Source organism: Megalopta genalis, chromosome 7 (genome assembly GCF_051020955.1).
Source record: "Megalopta genalis isolate 19385.01 chromosome 7, iyMegGena1_principal, whole genome shotgun sequence".
NCBI classification, from domain to species: Eukaryota; Metazoa; Arthropoda; class Insecta; order Hymenoptera; family Halictidae; genus Megalopta; species Megalopta genalis.
The window spans coordinates 12,563,284-12,589,137 of NC_135019.1; the positions used below are offsets into that span (position 1 = coordinate 12,563,284).

General features: G+C 41.4%; 1 protein-coding gene across 1 annotated transcript in view; it reads left to right on the forward strand.

The window, feature by feature from the left end:
- The window catches only part of LOC117221702 (uncharacterized), a 163,903-nt gene that overhangs the window by 119,895 nt on the left and 18,154 nt on the right, over positions 1–25,854 (forward strand). Inside the window, exons 2-4 of the mRNA XM_033472870.2 lie at positions 11,367–11,412; positions 12,851–13,018; positions 19,261–19,480. Coding sequence (XP_033328761.1) covers positions 11,367–11,412; positions 12,851–13,018; positions 19,261–19,480 — 434 coding nt within the window. The remainder of the gene's footprint in view (positions 1–11,366; positions 11,413–12,850; positions 13,019–19,260; positions 19,481–25,854) is intronic.

The window sequence follows — 25,854 nt, forward strand, 5'->3', positions numbered from 1 at the left end:
TTCAAGCGTGCTGTAATTACGCGAGTCGGTTCCGAGCGAGGGCGGCCGTCGGATCGATGTCTCAGCCCTTAGATAATTCTCCGAAGTAATTACTAGATTGCGGATCATTATGCAACGTAAAAACTGTTTTCGTTGATTGCAATATGCTGGGAATACGGAGACATTCTTTCTTACTTCGGTAATTTTAATAATTTATTATTATTATTTATATAATATAATATTATATTATATATAATATTATAATTATAATATAATATAATATTATATATAATATTATAATATAATATTATTCATATAATAATTTATTATATTATTATTACTATTTATTATTTATTAATTAAGGACGAGATACACTTTAGATTGCAAAGTATGATATGTATACAGTGATTTAATTCGAAGATACAGCTATATAGGCATTTATTTTGTTTCTCAAGAATTTCAATCAGTTGAAAATAGTGCAACAGTATTTTCAAATTCTTTTTTCTTCAGTTTTAGGAGATGACGGTGTCTACGGGACGCACAAGAAGTTTTATAGCATTAATACATTAGTGTAACGACATAATATTTTCAAATTGTTTAATCGTTTTGTCATATCCGCAAGTTAATAATTACAAAAGGGTAGCTTTTGATGAACGGTTTTATACAAAGAGTATGATTATCAGAACCTGTTGCAACAGAGTTCATATAGAGAAGATCGAAAGTAAATAATATGTATATTATTGTGCAAAGATGGCAGACTAAACGTTTTCGTAGAACATCGATTGCATTAAAAATGGTCCGCAGTGTGGCACTATATTTTTAACACATTTTTCAGTACCGATGCGAATTTGTATTTTCACGTAACATTTACACAGTAATATTCATGTAGACTATGAAATAAAAATATTACGACCGTTCTGTCGATTCAATGTTTAATATAAATTCTTACCGCGAGTGGATCCGCATTGGGGAACCTCGGTGCACACAGAAACCGCACGGGATCGAATTCCAATAGAACGGCTAAATAGTCGCAGAAAGACAGCCATTTCACATTTTTTGTCTAACATCGGTTCGAACAGCCGCCAATAAACACACGCCCGCCATAATCACTATTATCCAGCGGGTAATGGGACGCTCGCGGCTCGCGTAATTTCTGTTATTCGCATAAACGCGCGCATCAACTCCTCCCGACGCGGTAGAAATTGACTTTCCTTCTCGCTTGTGTCAAAACCGGCCTCCGGCATTTTTTTTCGCGGGGCCATGGAAAGGCTCGATAAAAAGCGTCGAACGCGAAATAAAATTCCAACCAGTTTCTGCAGGACATCCCTCGGGCGTGGCTTCGGGGACTCTGTTCCAAGCATTCCTTTGACCACGCCGTGCAGGGCACGTCATCTTTCATCGAGTAACCAAATTTATCTTGATGCACGCGCTTCCTGCGAACCGGTTTTTTTCGCGAGAAAATGGCCGGACGCGTGCCATTAGTCTTTGGAACTGTCCACCTCCTGCAATTACTCCATACCGATGACATTCGGGCACCGGCAGGCAATGGGCCGTCATTACGACCGTCGACACAAGGTACGAGATCCGAGAAAATATTCAGTTTCAGTCCGCTGCGTCCACTTCAATTATTCGTAATATTTAGAGGAGAGCTGGCGGATGTAAAACGTATTACTACCGACCATCAATTTACGCGAATTTACGTTCCACGCAGATTTGTTTCAGCTAGTATACATTTTAGGATATCCTTATTTAAAATAAGGAAAACTATTTTTTTTTAAAATAATTACAACATATCAGAAAAGAATAAGAAACTTCATTCGGTGTCGCTATGTTTACTGTGATTTAGAGCAATCAACCCTTTCTTTCCAATTGCCACAAACTCGTCGTCTTCATCGCTTAAAATATATGGAAATTTTGAAACATTTCGACTATATTTTCCATTGTTAACGTACATTTTCTTAATATTTTCTTTCACTAATTATGCTATTTTCTTTCATGGATTTGCCGATATTCTGGACGCAAAGTTTCATTCTATTTTGTCGAAATTCGAAGCCTCTTTAAATGTTCCGAACAATGTCTAAAATTGTACTTTGGCAATTTTTTTTTTTAAATCGTTGCTAATTCAAGAGTTTGACAAACCTTTCCCTGACCGCGTGCAATCGGATCACGTTTAAAAAGATACCGCGTAATATCAAGGTCGACCGTAGACTCGGAGAATTTTCTCGGATCGTCTGCCAGTATCTGTAGCGTAATCATTTATTCCACGTTCTAGCGGTGACCGAACTTTGTACAGCTTGTCTTGCAGTGACGTCAAATTGACGTCACTAGTTGGAGGTAAACAGTAAACAAAAACATTTAATCCTTAGCGCTCCGCGCGTTTCTCGAGTACTGCCTACCAGCAACTCCGGCACATTTTTCGAGCGCAGCGCCTGAGATAAAGGAAGCCTTATTTTCAGCGGAAAAGATTACACGTCCTTGCGAATGCATTTGATATTTTATTTGTTTTATAAATATACATTTTCCTATTGTAAATAAAAGATAAATTTTTAATTTTGTAATTCACCATGGTGCGATATCTTTGGTAACAATCTCCCATGTGCATTCTGGGTTTACTTGGACAACTGTTACAGTATTCGCTTTGCCAAATAGAGTTACTAGATATTTCTTTCAAGTTTAGAACATTTTCCGCGTAATCGTTGGTTTCCTTTATAACTTCATTTACCAATTCGCCCGTGAAAAATAATTAAAAATATTGTATCGGCTGTTCAACGTTTGTAGGAACTTGCGGTCCAACGACCTGTGGCAATACACTAAAAGGTATTCTATCTGGAATATGTAATTCTTCCGTAACATCACGCCGTTCATCCAGTCTTGTAACGAATCTTCGCTTTCACTTTCAATAATTCTCATTCTTTGTCTCTTTGGTAGTATAATTTCGCTACTACTACTCGAAGCGTCAGAATCATAACCAACATCGTCTTCCACAATGTCTTTTAACTCTTCAAAATCAAATGCGTCTTCGGTATCGCTCGGCTCTAAATTCTCATCGTAATATTGATTTTTCTCCGTGTTGCTAACCATAGAAAAGGTCAAAAAATGGTTTAACACGTTGAATGCCACGCCGGTTTTACAGAAATTGTCCGTGGCGCCACGATGAATTTTCTTTTATGTGATACATATAATGTTGAAATATTATCTGCAATAGATAAGTTACAGTGTATAACCATGTTTGACATGTTAATTGCGACAGGAGTCACTGTTTGAATTGACGATGATAATAATACAAAATTTTAGATATTGACATTTGTTTGAAATTATATATATTTCTATCAATTTGGGCGCGCCAGTCACCGGTGGCCCCCATGGCGTCACCGCCAAGTTAAGTGCCGGTCACCGGTGACCCCCGTGGCATTCAACGTGTTAATCGCAATGGTACAGACTTAGCACGTTTTAACTACAGATAACAATTGCTAACGCCGACGATAACATATGCTAAAAGCATTTGGCTCCGCAGTGAAGCCTTCGAAGTTACGGAACAAATGACAAATGTCTCCGTAGCGTAGCCTTCGGAGCGCTAAGGGTTAAAGAATTATGTTGGAAGTTGAGAAAATTGAGCGAGGTCTCCTAGCTCGCGTAGATCTTCCTAACGATGTATAAGAGTTAAAAATACTATAGGACAACAAAGAGTGAGCTATTCGCTGGACTAAACCGTAGAAAAGAGCCTGTCGACTGTTTCACGTGTGTCCGAATAATCCCTTGTTTTTCAACGTCGCCGGCACAATGGATCAATGATCGGCTAATACCGTAATGAAAGACATTCAAATGAACCTTCATTCGTTAGATTCGATCCAGAAGCTTCTAAAAGGCGAGAATGAATCTGAGTGCAAAGGGTTGGAAAACGGAGGTAAGGATTACCGTTGAAAGGTTAAAAATAGTCGAGTTTGGCAGTCGGCACCGACAGTGGCTCCCCTAGTTTCCACTCGAGCACATCAATTACCGCGGTTTCGCGAAACCTTTGAGAAGCTGCGTACCCAGTCGAAGTGTGAAAGGGGGGTCGGTCGGACGGCCCAGTTTCTCGGAGCAGCTCATAAATCATCCCCCGGCGGGCTTGCACTCGCGTCGATTGAAATCCTTGAACCTGGGTCTCGGGAGAGCCAATATTGATCAATGCGAGGGAAAAAGGGTGGCCATAAATCCGCGGTACGGGGCAACGGGCGGTTAGGGAAGGGAACAGGGGGGGCAGGGAACAGGGAGCGACAGGTCTGCGCTTAATGGCCGGTTGAGTAATGGATCCTCTTGTTGCCTGTTCGCGGCAAACTGTGCCGGCCAGGTCTCGTTAAGACATTTCGTACGGTTTTCTTATTTGCGTGGCGCTCGCGTATCATCCTGTTCGGCCGGCTCGTAATTATTTGCTCGTAGCCCAGCGCCGTTAAATGGAGCGGAAGGTGTTAGTCGTGGGACGCGCTCGCGGATCGCTGCACGATCCAGGATGGCCGTTAATCACGGCCGAGGTCGGCCTGCGCCGCGCGGTGGGGAAAAATGACCAAGTTTCTGTCGAAATCGTAGAAGTTTTTAGAGAGATGATGGATAGTGAGATGATCTCTTTTCAGAATTGAACGTAGAATGTTCGGAAATATTACAGAGAGAATGTCGCGGGAACAATTCTTGACATTGAATATTTATGTTAAATTCGATATTTTCCGACAAAATTTTGCGTTACACATTATAACATGAGATCAGATCTTTTTTCTTCACGTGTAATTATTAAATCGTGGATCTTTATGCAACGTAAGAATGATCTTCGTCGATTGCAACAAACGCGAGTTCGATAGAAATTTCTTTCTTTCGTTAACAATTCGAGTGGATTGAAAATAATACATAGAAAGATAGTACAATTCTTTTCACATATTTTCGTTGTTTAAAATTTCGTCCACCTATTTTTATTATAGACAAATTAAATCCGCGATCCGGTGATTATTTTCGAGCGATTCGCCATGATTGAGCTGATCACGGGTCAAAAATATTTAAATAACAGATGAAATGTTTAAATAACAAGGGAAAGATCCAATCGCATGTCGCAATGAATAAACCAAAATTTTATCGAAGAATATCAAATTTAAGGTAAACGTACAATGTATAAAATCGTTCCTGCGACATTGTCTACAATTTCCCCTTATTTCTGAACATTTTACGTTCAATTTCAGCACAAAATCATCTCTCTATCTCGTTTCTGTGCGAAGTTCTACGACTTTGACACAAACTCGGCCATTCTTGCCCACCGTGCATTCTCCGCTCGTGCGCGCTCCGATCCGCTCGTCTTTTCATAGCCGCGTGGGCGGACGCACGCGTTTCGCGCGCGGAAGCAATCGGCGGCCTCGGCCAGGCCTAGCGGGAGCCCGCTTCGTCGATATAAGCGTTCGAAACGCCGCGGCGCGCCGTCGACAGATGTTTGAGGCCGTGTTATTGCGCGTGGTTAGCTCGATTACGGCTGGATTTCTATTAAGCCAGAAGCGGGATCGAGCCAGAGATGAAGAGTGGACGGGTGATTTTCAGCGATGACCCGAGAACCAGCGGCGAGTCGCTCGCGGACGCGATTCGCGGAGCTCGTGATTTATACGGTGTCAGGATTTACGAGGCGCGAGATTCCTGCCGCTGCGCCGGGGGTTCGAGGATTTAGCGAAGTGGTCACCGTTCTGTTCAGAGATTCGATCTAGGATATCGTTCGCGGTTCGATGGATCGTTACGAAGATTCTTGCTTCCGGTTTGCTGCGTTGGGACGACGGCATGACCGGTGTTCTTAGGAAAATACAGTAATGTCTCCCTGATTGAGGCTCAGATTGCGCAGAAAAATGGACAATTTGCGAAGAGGAGATACCATTATTCGAGCCTTGCAGCTCGTTTTTACAGTTACCGATTGTCAACAATCATTAAAAACGAGCCGCAAGGCTCGAATCATCGTATCTGCTTTTCCCAAATTGGCCATTTTTGTGCGCACTCTGAGCGTCAATTAGGGAGACATTATTGTAAGTTGCGCGAGGAGTGGGGGCAGGCGACGCATGCACGGGAGTCCCCCACTCCTTGCGCGACTTACTACTGTGATCAAAAAGTAAGGTGAATTTATTTATAAAATGTAAATTCTTTATTTATTCTTCCAAATCAATTTCATCCCCTTCAAAGTAATCCCCGTCCGATAAAACGCACTGTTTCCGACGCTTTTTCCAGTCCTCGAAACAGTCGGAATAGTCTTTTTCCGGTATAGCCTTCAAGACCTTCTTCGATTCGGTTTTTATCTCCTCAATCGTGTCAAAACGGCGTCCTCGCATTGGCTTTTTGAGTTTTCTGAATAACCAGAAGTCGCACGGAGCCAAATCAGGCGAATACGGTGGTTACGGAACGATATGAGTCGAGTTTTTGGCAAAAAAATCGCGAAGAACCAATGCAGTATGACATGGCACCAATCGAGACTTGACGCGTTTGAGACACAAAACATCCTTCAAAATGGTTTGGACTGAGCCAAATGATATTCCAACACTATCAGCGAGGTCTCTCATTGTCAGTCGACGATTTTCAAGCACCAAATCTTCGATTTTTTTGGACGTGGCCCTCGTCGGTAGACGTTGATGGTCGTCCAGAGCGCGGTTCGTCTTCAACGCGTTCTCGGCCCGCTTTGAACTCGTTGTACCACTTATAAACGTTTTTTTGTGCCATAGTTTGATCACCAAAGGCCTTCCTCAACATTTTCAACGTGTCCGCACAAGAATATTCGTTCCGCAAACAAAATTTGATGCAAGTTCTTTGCTCAACAAAATCACCCATTGTAAAAATCGAAAAATTCACTTTTGGTCGTTTACTAAAACACGTGTAACTCGGAGATAATTAAACCTTTAAACAGACGCTTGGCAATTGTTATAGACAGTCCTACCAACCTAGGAAAAAAACAATTGCCTGCCTTCCTAATGTCCGGGAGTTTTAAATGACAATTTCACCTTACTTTTTGATCACAGTAGTGTTTTCGTAAGAGCCTGACGCATGATTTTTGTGCGTATCGGAGGTCCGCATGCTAGGGAGCCGGTCACTAGCGGAGCCGGTTACTGCGGGGTGACTAATTGCTGTGCGTTTGCTTCGTTTCCGGGCGTAATTAATTTTATAATATCCTGAAAAGTGGCAAATTAGTAGATAGGACGTTTTAATTAAGGACGGCAGTATTTTCGAGCATAGTTAACTTTACATTTAGCGAATAAGACATTAAATGTAGTAAACAAAATAAAAGAATAACAAAATTTAATATGTCTTATTCGAGATAAATATAAAGTTAATTATGCTCGAAAATACTGCCGTACTTAATTAAAACGTCCTATCTACCAATTCGCCACCTTCCAGGGTATTTTTAAATATTTGGAACGTCACTCGTCTTTTACCTTTTATACAAAGCTGTAATATTCTATGTACTTCGTAGAGCTCCGAATCTAATGCCATTTATTTGTTTATACTTAAAACGTCCTACCTACTAATTCGCCACCTTCCAGGATATTCTTAAATATTTGGAACATCACTCGCCTTTTACCTTGTAAACAAAACTATAATATTCTATGTACTTCGTAGAGCTCCGAATCTAATACCATTTATTTGTTTATACTTATTTCAAAACGATTTCGTTACTTTAAAGCTTCGCTTCTTGGACCGACTTCTTCAGAAATAATTTGATTGATTGAGAAAGAAAGTGGAGAACCAAAGTTGATTCTTACCGGACTCTAAAACTGGACGATTTGGGAAGAGGAGACACAATTGAGCCGTTTATTTTGAAAGTGGCATAAGTCACTTTGCCGTAATGAAACGTGGTGATTTTTTAATGTTTATACGAAATTATTTATACTGAGAAAAATATCAGTATCCTGAGATAACAAATACAAGTAAATCTTCTCGAAAGTTGGCATCCATATTTTTAAACGTGTTAAAACGCAAACCCTTAAATATATCGACTTAAAAACAAAGTGACTTATGCCACTTTCAAAATACACGGCTCAATTATTCGAGCATTTTGGCTCGTTTTTATAGTTATAAATTGTCAACAATTATAAAAGCGTGCCGCAAGGCTCGGATAATCGTATCTCCTCTCCAGATTGTCCATTTTTGTGGACAATCTGAGCGTCAGCAAGGGAGACATTGTGTCGAAAAAGTTGATTTTACGCAGTTGTCGCCGACAGTGTCACTAAACCCTTGGATCAGGCGTGTGCGGCGGTCGGTTGCGCGGGACGGTCCGACCGCAAGGGGTTAAAACCGGCGAGATCGATGTCAAAGAAGGAAACCCGTTACAGCGTAGAAAGGAAGTCGATGAAGTGCAACAGACGGAACACGAGTAAGAAGGCGGGAGTGGTGGGGGGCTGTAGCGCGAGGGAGGAGGCAGTGGGGGAAGAGAGAGGCTTGTCGACGGTGGGGGAGGAAGCGACCGTGAAAGGGGAAGAACGATCACGACACGGATCGCAACGCATTAGATCTCCGTTCCAACGAGATCTATCATCCTGTTCCTCCTTTTGTCTAAATGCACGGAGCATCGGATCAGAGTTCGACTGGGAGGTCTATCTTGCATGTAGACGCATAAAAATATACGAACATCAATCGATGGATGTGAATGTTATCCTGAATTCTTGATCGTCGAAAATAGGCGGAGGGAAGAAACATCGGTCCCCGAGTTCGTGCGGTTATTATTTCGATGTCAATTAACACGTTCCGTGCCACGTGTACCATCGATGGTACACGCTTGCATGTTTACTTAGTGAACTGAACAAATTGTTTACAAGAAATTTAGAACCGAAGAATCAATTTCCACCGCAAGAATGGGCGTTGATAAGTTTTTGTTACGTTGTTATGTGTACGAGAATTAATAATTGCACGTAATACATCAAGTTTTAGTAAGATATCAAAGTGTGAAGATTCGAGTAAAAAAAGCTCGGCACGGAACGTGTTAAACAGAAAGTCTTATATGTCATTCGATAGCTTCGGTTTTCTCCTGCTTTTCGATTGTTTATTCATTCTTCCGAGGATGAAAGCACATTCTATGCGCGAGGAATAAATAATGATTAATTGTTTGAAAAGTATGGTCTGTCAAGTTGACAAGAATGAACGTCTTCGACATTGCGGTTCAATCGTAAATGTTCATTCTGGTTTACTTGACACTCCATAGTTTGCAAACCATTAATCGCTATACAGTAATGTCTTTCTAAATGACGCTCAAATTGTCTACAAAAATGGACAATTTAGGAAGAAAATATACTATTATTCGATCCTCGCGATTCATTTTTATAATTACGAATTGACAACAACTGTCAAACCGAGCCGCGAGGCTCGAATAATCGTGTCTCCTCGTCCCAAATTGTCCATTTTTGTGGACAATCCGAGCGTCAATTAGAGAGACATTACTGTACTGCGAATTTTATCCATTTTTGACAATAACGATTAGATCAAAAATAAAACTGCAAAGACATCGGAAGAATTGAAGAATCTCTCTCTTTTTATATTATATAAAACTTAATAAAATCATTAAAAGAGGAAAGACATTCTTATCCGACTAGCATTTCTCGCAACTAACTTAGATCACTTTTATCTTGCATATATAAATACACGCAGCCTATTAATCACTTTATCGCGAATTTAATCGTACAGCAGAGCACGTCGGATACGTTCATGCTTGTTAACTTGACATTTCATAGTTCTCCAAACATTAATCACTTTACTACGAATTTAATCTTAGAGCAAAATGTGTCGGGGATGTTCGCCCTTGTCAACACGACGCACCGTACTTTTCCAAGAATTAATCACCTTATCGGCGACGCCGAACGAATAAGTAAACAATCGCAAAACAGGAGGAAACCAAAGCTATCGAATTACGCGCAGACGTAACTGTTAGGCAATTATTATGCGATTATTATTTATTCAACCTGTGACGCCTCCTTTTTAGAGCGCGCACCTAAATGTGTCACGAGTAAGTGTCGCTGTTAAAATATTGGATCAAAAAGACAGTTTTATTTTGTGAAATTAACAATTTTATTGCTAACATTTACTCGTTCACTTAACATTAACATATACCATACACATAATAAACGAAAAACGCAGGGGAAAAATCACATATTTATAAAAGTTACGAATTCAAATTGCTGTTGCAAAGTCAGCAAAGGAAAGAACGATGCATAATGGCACTTGGCACATCGAATACCAATATCGTGAATTATTCATATATTTACTCATATTTTTTATTTGTTCGTTTTATTCTGGCCTGGCCTCAGAATGTTCTAAACATCTTGAAATTTGAGAATATGTTCTTGTTTTCACTAAAAATAAAATTTAAATAGTCAATGGTCACTAATTTTTACGCACGACGAGTATACGTATGAGTATATATATGACGAGTATATCAAACACAGCTAACTGGTTAAATCGAAATTAAAACCGCGCGAACTTCTGAACCGACCCATCAGCTTATCTTCAACCAAAGTCCGCAGTTTCCTCGAAGAAAGCTGTTATCTAGCGTCTCGATCGCTGCGCTGCTTTCTCGTTCCCAGCGGTTCCCATGAGTCCAAGGTGGCCGGGGCCCGAGGATCTCGGGCCCTTTTTCATGCCAGGCTTCCAGAAAGCGGTTTCGCATGCGAGCCGCGCTCGCTCGCTGACGCATCGACGAGGATTCCCTCGATCCTGGCCCAAGATAGACCGAGTCACGCGTGGCAATGATCCGATTATGGTTCCCCGCGATTCTATCGGTCGTTGTCCTTCGCTATTATCGCGGATTCACGTGGTGCCGCGCAAACGGACGTGCAAACGACCGACGCGAGCACCGACCGCTTTCGCGGACCGTTCGCTCTCTGTCCCGAGACATCGCGGATCCTGCGGATCCGTATCGAATCCTCGCGCCGCAGCATCGAAGGATCGCTCGAAGGTCTCAGCCTTGGTTCCCGGCACGATCCATTATTCTCCGGGTATTCTACGAGAGGATCATTTTCGTTACGGATTCTGCATGCGAATTGTGTATCATTTCGCGTGATCGCTGCGGTGAATTGTCGTTATCGCGCGATCAAGATAAAGTGAGATCCTCGTGCAGTGTCTACACTGTTGACAGTTGAAAGCTGTTGCATTTATTCATGCCGCGTAATCGTTTTGAATAACTGGCCGGCGAACGATTGCTCGAACGCTCGATCCTCTGACACCGCGTGTTTAATCGTCGGCCGTCTTTGACGGCCGGACTTTTGCTGCTTTGTTTCGCTCAAAGTCCGGCGTGCTGTAAAATGATTTCGTTTATGGCCTCGCTGAAGAATATAAATAGGTGTTTAAGAGCGGCCGCTTCTTGTCGGCGATACTTTTCCGGAGATTGATGAAGTTACGTATCGTTTTTGTTACAGATACGCGATCGTGTGGCTGATGGCCGTTGCCTCGCTGCAATCTCAGGTACATTATTCATTTATTTATTCGCGCAAGAGTCGTTCGCCGGTGCGAACGAGTACGGTAAACGGGCAAGAACATGGCACCGTATTGAATGCAACAAACATTGTACAAGACAGGATGCTAATAAAGGTAGAAACATACTAATGCCCGCGTCACGTGAGATCTCGTGACATTCGAAGAAGAGTCTGGCGTTCGTGAGCCTGCTTATTTCTATTGTTTCAAATCCGTTAGGAACGTCGTGTCACGCCACGCTGTTCGTACATTGTCTCGCGTGGACAGATCTCACGTATTATTTCTTGTTCGGCTTTTAATTACTCGCCGCATTATGGTTATTGCGCGCGTCGTTTATTTAATACGGAGCAAGCGCGTCGCGTGTCAGCGAATACAGAAATCGACGCGGCTCCAATATTTTGCCGGTACATATACAGGGTGTCCCAAAAATGTCTCGCAATCCGAAAGTGGCGGGTTCCTCGGGTCATTTGAAGCAACTTTTTCCTTTACAAAGATTTTCTCCGAGGCACCGTTAACGAGTTATTAACGAAAAACAGTGACCAATGTGAGGCGAGCTCAGCTGGCCCGAGCTGACCGAGCCAACAGCGCCAGCGGACGAGCGGTCGAATCCCAGCTCAGCTGGCGCGAGGCGACTGAGCCGTACTTGATTCTTATTGGTCACTGTTTTTCGTTAATAACTCGTTAACGGTTCCTCGGAGAAAATGTTTGTAAAGGAAGAAGCTGCTTCAAATGATCCGAGGGAGCTGCCATTTCCGTATTGCGAGACATTTTTGGGACATCCTGCATAGATGTCGGTTTACAATTCTCTATCTTGTCGATAGGAGGTTTAAAGTTCACGCTTTAATCCTCTATGGACCTGTGTAACTTTCAGGTCACATGCTAATATATCGTCGATTTTACCAAGTAATTTTCGCTTTTTCACAAGATGAAGTAAACGCCTTAATTATATAATGTCTCCAATGTCTAAATGTCTAATAAATAACAATATTAATGACGGTTAGCAGCACCATGAACCTGAAATATCAAAGTTAAATGCCTTGCAAGTTGTCTGCGGATAGGAACCAACAGAACCATCTTATGAGATTAACATTATTTGTGCTTCTCTCTCGGTGTTTACTATGTAAAAAAGACGTACATAATAGCTCTCGGTTATATAGGTTTATATAATCTGCATATATAGGTTTATAATTGTTGCTTTTCCATTGCATAAATCTTTTTATTTCTAAGAAAAAAATTTGGCCCATAGAGAGTTAATTCCTTACTTCTAACATTTTTCATACGATTTCGCGAGATTTCACGTGGAATTAGTATGTTTCTCAAGCAACGCTCAAAATGCCTGGTGAAATTTTCCGACCGGAAAAACGTCGGGTTTCGAATACGATAGTGCTAGAGCAACGGGAATGATCCTAACCGAGGGATATATTTTAAGGCGACGAATCACGAGAACGCGGATGGCGACGGGAACGCCGACGACTCTGTTCTGGACGAAACGACGGAGGACTATTGGGCCGGAAGCGGATCCGGGCCCGAAGAGGATGACTCGCTGCACAACGAGACCAGAGAGGCGTTAACGCACGAGGCCAGCGATCACGATGCGGTATGTACGACCATCCTCGCAACGGGGAATCGTTGCTGCAACACCTATAAGCAATCAAACTCCTATGAACGACCCGTTACTCATGTTACACCTATTGTTAGAACACCGCTGTCAGGCCTCCTTCGATAGAGTTGAAAGATCTCGCCGTGGATAAAAATAACGATTTCCTGCGGCCGTTTCGCGTAACCGACGCGTCATCGATTATGCTCGTCTGATGGGGAAAAATGCGAGATCCCGGGGAGGAATTGATCGGCCGTTTGCGGCACGTCCGATCGGTCGGCGATGCTTAATTATCGGACGATTAGCCGGACATTACTGATAATTATTATTAACGATCGCGAAACCGAGCCATCCGAAATGACAAGACATTAATCGCTGTCTATGCACCGATGTAGACAAGGGGGCCTTGAACCGTTCGCTGCGAAGCAATTAATTTCCAATTGTAAATTACAGGGCGCGAAGAAAATTCTGTCCCTTTGCGAAAAATGCTTCTTGCTTCTGCGATTATTCGGTATGCGTATTCTTTGTGTTTATTTTTTACATTTATTAGTACTGTTCATGTACGTTTATACCTTTTTTCAGCTTAAAAGTGAAACGATGAGCGGGTTACAATTATTGAATTGTACAAGGGAGAAAGAGGAAATAATTAAAATTATTATTATCGTCGAAGGTAGAAACTTTTCTATGAATCGTTAAAATGGACGAACAAGTTAGAACTAGTTTTTCAAAATAAGTGCAACGAAATTACAATAATCGAGTGTGCGACAATCGTGAATAATTTTCGGAAAAGGCTTCGAAAGTGCATCGAAGCAGAGGGAGCAAATTTAGAGCACTTAACATAAATTTTATTATTCGATTTTGTAATTAACATGATTGTTAAACTGGTAAAATATCTGGAACATTAAATATTATTTCCAGACAGAATTTTCTCCGCTGGTATTCCTGCATCAAGTAAAAACATTGATGAAACAATTTACAGTAATGTCTCTTTAATTGACGCTCGGATTGTCCACAAAAATAGAGAATTTGGGAAGGGGAGATACGATTGTTCAAGCCTTGCGGCTCGTTTTTATGATTGTTGACAATTCGTAACTATAAAAACAAAGCTGCAAGGCTCGAATAATCGTATCTCCTTTTCCCAAATTGTCCATTTTTATGCACAATCTGAGCGTCAATTAGGGAGACTTTACTGTATTCAACTATATTTACTAAAATTATTTTTCTAGCATCACCTAGAAAATTATATCTGTATTTAATTATATCTGATTTTATATAAATCAGATATAATACGTCTAATATATCTGATTTATATAAATCAGATATAATACGTCTAATATATCTGATTTATATAAAATCAGATATAATACGGCGATGCTAGAATAATAATATATATATTATGTATAAATAATATAAATATATATATATATATATATATATATATATATATATATATCACATATCATTATATTATATATTTATATAAATATATATTATTATATTTAACTTTGTACGCAAATAAATCTCTTTCCAAATTGTCCATTTTTATGCACAATCTGAGCGTCAGTTAGGGAGATTCGCAATTCCCATAAAACGTCGAACAAGTTAGACAATCTCTATAGGACGCAAACAATTACAGATCGCTGGAATAGAGTTGACAGTCACTGCCACCGCGACGGCACCGTCGAACATTGAATTTCCAAGGTATCTATCGAATTTGAATTTCAAAAGAGTTATTCAACGGCATTCCTCGAAGTGACATAAGCGGCTGGCAAATTGGATCGAATCAAACCAGTTCCAGTCGGCGAGCAGGTGTAGGTCAGGGACAAGTCCGACAGACCAACTCGGAGACACGATAGGTACATTCACCCGGCTTGTCCGACCGATCGTAGCCGTACTAATGACTTTCGACACCCTAACCGCGCGACCGTTAATCATCGCATGAGCGCGCGTGTCATGTCGAGAACTCGGGAGACCAAAGGCAACGGGCTCTACGGAACGAGAGAATGATCGTCCGAAGAAGGAACGGACGTCGGTTCCCGTTTAAAGTGACGCGTGGCGGTTTCAGACGACGACGACGACGACGACGACAAGCGTTGCAGGCGAAGTTTCGTCGATTGAAGTCACGCGGAACGTGACGGGCCGCGGTACCATAATGAGTACCTGCGTCCAGCGCATTCTCCGATCTGTTATTCTCCTTCATTTCGAAGGTATGCTAAAAATATTCCGCTTTAAGAAATTGTCGTGCTATCGACGTACCGTTTCGTATCGTCAGTTTTCAAATTATTTGAACACGGTTTACGTGACAATTCAAATTGACATTGGTTAAAATTGTATTACCTTTTCCAACATGCGGATTCCTCAACGGAGACATTTTTAACTTTTGAAGCAAGTCCTCCGTATTCGAAATTGCCGTTGTTCGTTTTTGTATTGTCTTCTTTCAAATCAGACTGTTTACATAACAATTCGAATTAACTTCTTAGCTTTTAAAATAAGTCCTCCACTACATTATAAATTATTTTTGTGCACCATTTCCTGTTGTCTTTTTTCAAATTAATTAAAGACTGTCTAAATAACACTTCGGAGTAGGAGTTCAGAAAATTGCATGGTATTTTCAATTGACAATAAAAGTCAACTTTTGCAGCAATCAAGCATTTTCGTTTCTTCTTGTCTTCTTCCAAATTAACTAAAAGCTGTCTAAATAAAACTAAGAGTAAACTAAGAGTTGAGAAAATGGTATAATATGTCCAATCGACAATAAAAGTCAACTTTCGCAACAATCCACCATTTTCGTTTCTTCCTGTCCTCTTTCCAGTTGACAGAAATTGTATTACGCGTCTCGCACCTACTTACAGCACACGTGTACCTCCATGTACAGTAATGTCTCTCTAATTGACGCTTAGATTGTCCACAAAATTGGATAATTTAGAAAGAGAAGATACGATTATTCCATCCTTGCGGTTCATTTTTATAGTTTCGAATTGTCAACAACTATAAAAACTAGCTGCAAGGCTCGAATAATCGTGTCTCCTCTTCCCAAATTGTCCAATTTTGTGTACAATCTGAGCGTCAGTAAGGGAGACATTACCGTAGCTCGAAGCACGCGGATACCATCGAACAATTTTTCAGTCCTGTCCCACAGAGTCCGCGATCATCTTCCGATCCGACATTATTTCGCCTGGTCTGCGGGCGGCAAAACAGCTTCAAGGACGAAAAAGTCCTCCTCGTGTGCTCGCCGAGACAATCGCGTAGTTACACGCTCATATTCGCCCGTTTCTTGTCAGCCCCATCGGATTCTCCTCGATCCCTTCCACCATGGTATTCCAGTTGGCCTCATCAGCGTGTTCTTGCCGTCGTTCGCTCGGTCCCCGCTGTCACGTACCGCTCGGCTTTCTATTCGCTCTGGAATTATAGCTTTTCACGGATTCCACCTTTCAGGAATTTGTGGAACTCGAGCGCGCCAGCACCGGCCGTTTATGGGCCACTGGAGTAGTTAGAGGATCATTCTCTCGCCGTATCCGCGCTGTCTCTCCGCTTTATGTGCGGCCTGCTGACGGACTGCCTCTTTAGAGGCATTGTTTCCAGAGATAAGAATGCGCTGCCGGTCGAGGAAGAGGATTCGGCTCGACCGATCATCGGCTTCGAGGAAACCGCGCCGTTTTCGCGGGCCTGTATCGGCTTTTAGGGGCCATTCGGATCAGCAATGGTCCCGGCGCGAATGCACTCGGATCCATGCACTCGAATGCACCGGGCTCATTCCGTATACTTCCGCTTGTCTGATCGTTCTTCAGCTTCTCGGAGCCGAGTCGTAATCGTTCGCGCCGTCTGTTGCGCTTCCTGTTCGCGCTGGATGAAGATCTAACGATCGAAGACGATGCCCTATCGGGGTTTTTCTTAATTGACACATTATCTGCAGACTGTTGCTCAAGACTTTTCAGAGTCGAAATTGTCCGTACGACTTGTTTCTTCGAAGCTTAGGTCGACGGTGCAAACGTTGTTCGATGCAATGGCTTCCTTGCACGTGGCTGACCGCATTTACTTATCGCGGACTTCAGGGAATACTTATTATTGCACTGCGGATCTTTGTGCAAAAGACAATTGCAGGAGCCAAGTGCAACGTTTTTCCTTTCATAAAATAATTTTGACGAGTTGCAGTCAACGGATCAACAGTCTTAGTTGCTTTTAACCCTTAGCGCTCCGAAGGCTCGGCTACGGAGACATTGGTCATTTGTTCCGTAAATCCGAAGGCTCCGCTGCGGAGCCAAATGTTTTTAGCATACGTTATCGTCGGCGTTAGCAATTGTTATCTGTAGTTAAAACGTGCCAAGTCTGTACCATTACGATTAAACCATTTTTTGACTTTTTCTATGGTTAGCAACATGGAGAAAAATAAATATTACGATGAGAATTTAGAGCCGAGTGATACCGAAGACGTATTTGATTTTGAAGAGTTAAAAGACATTGTGGAAGACAATGTTGGTTATGATTCCGACACTTCGAGTAGTAGTAGCGAAATTATGCTACCAAAGAGACGAAGAATGAGAATTATTGAAAGCGAAAGCGAAGATTCGTTACAAGACTTAGACGAATGGCGTGATGTTACGGAAGAATTACATATTCCAGATGGAATACCTTTTAGTGTATTGCCACAGGTCATTGGACCACAAGTTCCTACAAACGTTGAACAGCCGATACAATATTTTAAATTATTTTTTCACGGACGAATTGGTAAATGAAATTATAAAGGAAAGCAACGATTACGCGGAAAATGTTCTAAACTTGAAAGAAATATCTGGTAACTCTATTTGGCATAGTGAATACTGTGACACTTGTCCAAGTAAACCCAGAGTGCACATGGGAGATTGTTATCAAAGATATCGCACCGTGGTGAATTACAAAATTTAAAATTTATCTTTTATTTACAATAGGAAAATGTATATTTATAAAATAAATAAAATATCAAATGCAATCACAAGGACGTGTAAGATTTTCCGCTCAAAATAAGACTTCCTTTATCTCAGGCGCTTTGCTCCAAAAATGTGTCAGAGTTGCTGGCAGGTAGTACTCGAGAAACGTGTGGAGCGCTAAGGATTAATACTTCTGATAAATAATAAGTCCGACTTTTGAATATACGTGCAAGAAGGGAGCAAGGAATCTTTCGAAATTCTGCGACTCATAGGTCGATGAGTAAATAACGATTGGAGTTAGAGGAAAGGACGTGTAATCTTTTCCGCTGAAAATAAGACTTCCTTTATCTCGGACGCTTTGCTCCAAAAATGTGTCAGAGTTGCTGGCAGGCAGTACTCGAGAAACGCGTGGAGCGCTAAGGGTTAAATGTTTTTGTTTACTATTTACCTTCAACCAGTGACGTCAATTTGACGTCACTGCAAGACAAGCTGTACAAAGTTCAGTCACCGCTAGAACGTCGAATAAATAAATACGCTACAGATGCTGGCTGACGATCCGAGAAAATTCTCCGAGTCTACAGTCGACCTACGGCCACTAAATTGGATAATTTGGGAAAAGGAGATACGATTATTCGAGTCTTGCGGCTCGTTTTTATAATTGTGGGTAATTTATAACTATAAAAATAAACCGCAAGGCTCGAATAATCGTATCTCCTCTTCACAAATAGTCCATTTTTGTGGTCAATCTGGGCGTCGATTAGAGAGACGTTACTGTACTCGAGAAACGCGCGGAGCGCTAAGGGTTAATCTTTTCACTATTTGACGCTGCGCTTATCTATTTTTGCCACAAATGCATAAAATCCGCAGTCTAGTCATATTTATACAAATGCAAAATGCCGTGGACATGTATTCTGCACCTTTTCGTTCGCCAAACAAATTCACACCGAGTGGTTATAATTAACTGACGAGTATCTTCAGGACGAATACGATCGACGAAAGATAATTATCCGAATTCGACATTAATTTAAGCGCTTCGTTTAAATAGAAATGTCGGACTATTATTACCGAAGGAAAGTCGTTAAAGGTGCGTCGCAAGTTGTCTTAATGAATAATCAAATAGCGATGCGTACGGATTAATTTGATTTTCTTCGTGCGCAGCATGAGAAAGTGATGATCGCATTGGTAGTAAACGCGTTAATGGTCAGCGATGCCGGGTTTGGGATAATGACGGTTAATTGGGGAGCACGGACGAATAGAAATATTGCAGCAGTGGGGACGTAGTTAAATTAATGTACACTGGAGATGTTATTGTTAACCTGAGGTGTAATTTGCGTGTAGGTGGTTTACGTTGGCGAGGGCGCGGCGTACGTACCGGTTCCCTCGTTGAAAGGACGACCTCTTAGCCCGAACCTTCAAGCGCTTCAGACACTTCAGGGTCTCCAAGGTCTCGCCGGAGGCGGTGGAACAGGCGTGGTCGGCGACGAGGAGTGGAAAAGGCATCCCGAGACCTGGGACCGCGAGCATAGGCGGTACAGACCTAACACGACACGTGTGCAACGTAAGTCAATTGTTTTTTCATTAATTTCGCATCGCGGAACTCTCGAGCGATCCGTGACCCGAGATTTCTTCAGTTCTAAGATCCCACGTTCACGTATTTCCCGAGCTTCGCGTTTTCAAATTTGTAAATTTTCAAATCCTTAAGTGCTCGAACGTTCGAGCATTCAAATTTTCAAATACTTGAACTTTCAAGCATCCAAATTTTCAAATTTTCAGACTCTCGTATATTCAAATTTTCAAATACGCACAAACTTTCAAATATTAAAATTTGTATGTACTGCAACTTTTGAATATTCAAATTTTCAGATACTTAAATTTTCATACTTTCAGAGATTCAAATTGTCAAGTTTTCAAACTCCTATAAAGGGTGAGTCCCAAATTAGTCCCCACCATTTTTTAGTCTCTTCCAATGATCTGACAAAAAAAAAATGTTTTGTATCAAAATTAATTAGTATTTAACAGACAAGAAATTGCAATTGTTTAAATTCAAAAATAAATTGATTTTCGATACAAAAATAAGGTCGTTGTTATTTTTTTTTAAATTTAACTAGATAATTTTAGCTCCATAATATCGTAGATAATGTCGAAACGATCTGCTACATAATGACATCCAGATGAGATCGAAGGAAAAATTGCCATTTATCGATTGCCACAATATTTGAAATAATTCGGCGATACGTAACACCAAGGCCTCGCATGTAAACGTAAACAAATGAACGTAAACATCACCAATCCTCCCTTATTATAGAGAGCAGAACTTTGCGTTTCAGAAGGTGGAATTCAGTTCGAACATTCAATCTAATTACTAATTATATCCACATTTCTAACATGAGTGTTTTCAATTTGGTTTTATATAAATTTTTCTTTTGTTTTATGCGTTAAGATCTGAAATTGAATAAATACGCATTTTTAATATCTACGATCTACTTATTTATGTTTATATGCGAGAGGCCTTGATATTATGTATCACCGAATTATTGCAAATATTGTGGCAATCGAATCATAATAATTTATCCTCGATGTCATCCGAAGGTCATCGTGTCGTTGAATTCGTCTCGACGTCGCCTACGATACTATGAAGTTAAAATTACCCGGTTTCAATTAAAAATACAACGGCGACCTTGTTTGTTTATCGAAAATCAATTTGTTTTTAAATTTACACAATTGCAATTTCTTGTCGGTTAAATACTAATTAACTTGGACGGAAAACATTTTCTTGTCAGTCCATCGAAAGGGGTTGCAAAAACGTGGAGACCAATTTGCGGCTCACCCTCTATACAAATTTTCAAACTTTCAAATATTGAAATTTTTAAGTACTCCAATCTTTCGACATTCAAATTTTCAAATACTCAAACTTCCAAGTTTTAATTCAACTATGATTAGTGAAACTAGAAAAGGTTATCTATTTATTTTTAATCAGCCCCCATTTTAATATGTCAAAACGAATACAACTATAGTAATATCTCCCTAATTGACGCTCAGATCGTGCACAAAAATGGACAATTTGGGAAGAGCAGATACGATTATTCAAGCCTTGCAGCTCGTTTGTATAGTTGTTGGCAATCGATAATCATAAAAAAACGAGCCACAAGGCTCTATTTTTGTGGACAATCTGAGCGTCAATTAGAGAGACATTACTGTACACCCAACCTAATATTATCAACTCCTCTCTGAAATGTTCAATTTCCCATACCGCATCGCCCACGCTCTTCCGAAGCCGTGTTAATCCCTTCGAGGGCTAGCAAAGCCGCCAAGGCGACGTTGCCGCAAATCCGAAGCATTTGCTTTCACCTTCGCGGACCGTTACAAGGCATACCGATGATTATTACTGTTTCCGTGTCCGAGAGATCGAAGGTAGGGCTGGCCCATGGCCAGGAAACGATCGAGGCTGATCGTTCGATCCAGGGGAATCGATTCGAGCGTCGCTGGTCGTTCGGCGTCCCGACACTCCGGGATCCAGATCGCGATGGCGGGTAGGAGCTACCGTTAGAGTGGACGCAATTAAAACGGTGTTGGAGAGTCGTACGGCACTCCTGACATCGAGAGTACACCTTCGACGCCGCGTCGCGTCGTCTTCGTCCACTCCTCCCGAGCGTTCGATCGCTATTATCCCCTGGATCACGCCTAGATCGAATACTGCCTCTCCACGATGATGACCCTCGCCCGTAATTCCTCAAATTACCTGGTTACTGTTGATTTTTCTCGCTGAATCGTGCCTTGGAATTTGTTGCGAGCTCCCGAGGTGTCCGCCACCGATGGAACACGATCTGGAAGTGTGTAAACGTGACGGCCCGTGGTCGAACATCTCTACGGGATCTTTTTAGAGGCGCTCGGTGATAGTTCGTGCGAGTACAGTGACATATCCGATCGATGGTATAGTCTTTAAGACGGAATAACTTCTTTCAAAATCGATCCGAACGTCTTCGACCGTTGTTTCGCAGTGTCTTTCGAAGAAGATGGGAAGAAAAAATTGCACAACTTTCTTATTCGAGACTACAGGGCGTCCCAAAATTATGGTAGCAACTTTTTATCATCAGCTGGAGTGACTTTTTCCTTAGCGAAAGTGCTATTCGCGGCTTCGTTTACGAGTTACAGTAATTTCTCCCTAATTCGCGCTCAGATTGCGCACAAGAATGGACAATTTGGGAGCATTGCGTCTCGTTTTTATAGTTGTTGACAATCGGTAACTATAAAAACGAGCCGCAAGGCTCGAATAATCGTATCTCCTCTACCGAAATTATCCATTTTTGTGCGCAATCTCAGCGCGAATGAGGGAGAAATTACTGTATTAACAAAAAATAGTGACCAATGAGGGGCGAGCTCGGCTGGCGCAAGGCGGAGCCAACGAATGAACGAAGCTCAATTCCGCTCATTGGCTCGGCCGCCTCGCGTTAGCTGATCTCTCCTCGCATTGGTCAAGGTTTTTCGTTAATAACTCATAAACGACGCGGCGGATTGCATTTTCGCTAAGGAAAAAGTTACTTCAAATGACCTCAGGAACCTCTCATTTTCCGGAAATACCATAATTTTGGGACGCTCTGTATAACGAATATATCATTATTAGACTTTTATGCATTTATGGCAAAATTGAGAAGCTGAAGTATAAAATCGTGAGGATACAAGAGAAATTTTATAACGCTGTTACACTATTCCAAACTTATCGAAATAATTCAATGAAACAATTTATTTTTATTTAATATCTGGTTCTTACAATCGTCTTTGACAATTTTTATTTCGCACAAGGATCCGCAGTCTAATCGTTATAGACTCAGATAAGAAAGTTTTTGTCTTTCTTTCTAATTTTTCCAAAATAGATTGAGAAACGGTCGAGGACATTCGGATCGATTTTGAAGTGCTATTTCGACTTGAAGAATATCGAAAGACGACGTTTCATAGAATCACGTTAGCTGCGCACACGCTGAAAATGTTACCGAAATTGGGTAACGTTGCTGCGAATAATTAAGACGTTGAAGTTGTAGATGAAAAGTTGAAAAGTTAAAAATACACTTTCTAAGCTTTCATCGAAGATCCAGATCGAACAGTTACGAAGAGACGATGATATTGTTTCAAAGGATGTCGGTTCTGTTTAAAGTACAGTAATGTCTCTCTAATTGACGCTCAGATTGTCCATGAAAAATTGACAATTTGGAAAAAGGTGATACGATTATTCGAGCCTTGCGATTCGTTGTTATAATTTCGAATTGTCAACAACTACAAAGAACGAGCTGCAGGGCTCAAATTATCGTATCTCCTCTTCCCAAATTGTCCATTTTTGTGGACAATCTTAGCATCAGTTAGGGATACATTACTGTATTTTCTTTCCCTAAGTTTTCATAGATTTGCCGATATTCTCGACGCACGTGAATGATCGTTAAAGTCGACGAACGTGTTAGAACTAGCTTTTCAAAATAAGTGCAACGTAATTACAATAATCGAATGTGCGAAAATCGTGAATAATATTCGGAAAAGGCTTCGAAAGTGCATCGAAGCAGTGGGAAGCAAATTTAGAACGCTTAACATAAATTTTATTATTTAGTTTTGTAATTAACATGATCGTTAAACTGGTAAAATATCTCGAACATTAACCCTTTCGCTACGGGCGGATTCTCCGTCGTGGTACTTCTGCTGAACAGAGCGCTGCGACATCACTGCACGCTACGCGACGGCGATCGTCAGCGGAAGTGGGTACTCCGCGGCGGTCGGCGGAGAACCTAAGCTGTTTGAATTGAATGAATTTTTCGAACGAAAAAATTTTTCTCCAAAGGGTATTTATAAATAAAGGGTATTCCAGGGTATTTTATAACGTCTTAGCATGCGCTCTTTAATTTACAGTATGAGAGGAAATAACATTATGCAATATAATGCATCTTATGGAAAGCCACTATAGTGGTCCGTAGTACCTCAGTGGCACCAAATGGAAAGCCACTATAGTGGTCCGTAGTACCTCAGTGGCACCATATGGAAAGCCACTATAGTGGTCCGTAGTAGCGAAAGGGTTAAATATTATTTCCAGACAGAATTTTCTCCGCTTGTATTCCTGCATCGAGTAAAAACATTGATAAAACAATTTACAGTAATGTCTCTCTAATTGACGCTCGGATTGTCCACAAAAATGAAGAATTTGGGAAGGGTAGATACGATTGTTCGAGCCTTGCGGCTCGTTTCTATAATTGTTGACAATCGGCAACTATAAAAACAAATCGCGAGGCTCGAATAATCGTATCTCCTCTTCCCATGGTTAGGGAGACATTACTGTATGTCGATCACGGGGAAAGAAAAACGGCGATACGTTTTCTCATTACGTAAACGAGAGAAGAGGCGCGTTCTTCGACCGCCGGACACTGGCCGGCCGATTACAAGCTACCGATCGCTAATTAGTGGACTAACAGCAGGCTGCGAAACGATTAGATCGTCGTCGTGTCTTTTCTGATCGAGCATTTATGGTCGGAGTTACCCGATAGCCGTTGACTTTTACGCCGCGGCTAACAGTAAGAACTGTCGGTTCGGAGGACGTGCACGGCCTTCTACGTCGGCCGAGCGCGTCGGGGAGGGACCTTTAACGATGTACACAACGCGTCGGAGCTAATATCAAGGTGTGAAGGCATTGATGGATACCCCGGTACCGAGGAAATGGTAGCCCCGTTCGAACCCGGCTGCGTTTATGAAAATAGAATCGTGGCCGTGGCACGGAACAAAGAATGTAAACGGTCCTCCCATCTAAATCCCATTACCGTCTGTCAGTTGGAAAATTGCGGCAGATGAAACGGAACGTGTAAATACGGATTGATGCGGGCCATCGAGGCGCGATTACCCGGCAGCAAATCCGATTTTTCGTTTGATACACAGCTCTTCCAGCAGCCGAGCTGTCGTCGTTAAAGAACCATTTGCTTAATCGTGCCCGTGCCCTCGTATTCCCCGCGATCGTCGCCGTCGTTTACGATCTGCTCGATCCGCTGACTCCGTTCGCTGCTTTCCGATCTCGAAATAATTATACCATTATGATCATCATTGTAATGCCATTAAGGGATATCGGGCTACCATAACTCCGAATATATCCAGCAAGAGGCGGCACAATCCACGGAGCATCCTTATTATCGCTGGACTGCGGAAGAACCTCCTTCCGCTAATTAGAAGATTTCTTAATTATCATGTAGCTCACGCGTGCGCCATAAACGGACCGCGAATTCTATGCATTTACTGCAAAAATTAATGACTGAGATATAATAATACGAAACCGGCGAGGACTTCGGAAGAATTTTAGAGCGTCGTCGTATCGTTTCTCGTCTATTAACGTTACTAAATGAAGAAACACGTTTCCAATTGACTGTCGTCTTTTTACGGTTGTCGCGCGAGCGTTTTAGTTTGCGCGAAGATCCGGTGTTCGGGAATACGTGCGCGAAATCGGGAATAATTGCGACAACTCCTGACAGAGTCGCTCGACGTTTCTTGCGACGTTTTAATATTTTTGAATATTTTAACACTTTCGCTGGCAGCATCATTAGTGTATATCGTTATGTTGTTTGTATCGTTTAATGCGTATCGTTTTATAACAATGCCGAGACTGGTTTCTGCTTAACACGTTCCGTGCCAAGCCATTTTTGCCTAACTTGTCGTTCAGGCCATTTGATGTTTTGACTAAAGATTGATACATTATCACATAATATTTCATTATATCATCAGTAGATAAGTAGTGATTGCCCGAATCAACCGTTTTTATGCAGCTCTTGCTTTAAAAAAGTCAAACATTGTAATTAATAGTTATTGCGTATATAACGATTAAACAAATTTATGTGCTTTGTTCTATACAGCATTTTTTACAATGCCTCTCATCCTTTTGGTGGAAATATATTTTATACAATCAAATTTGTCACAAAA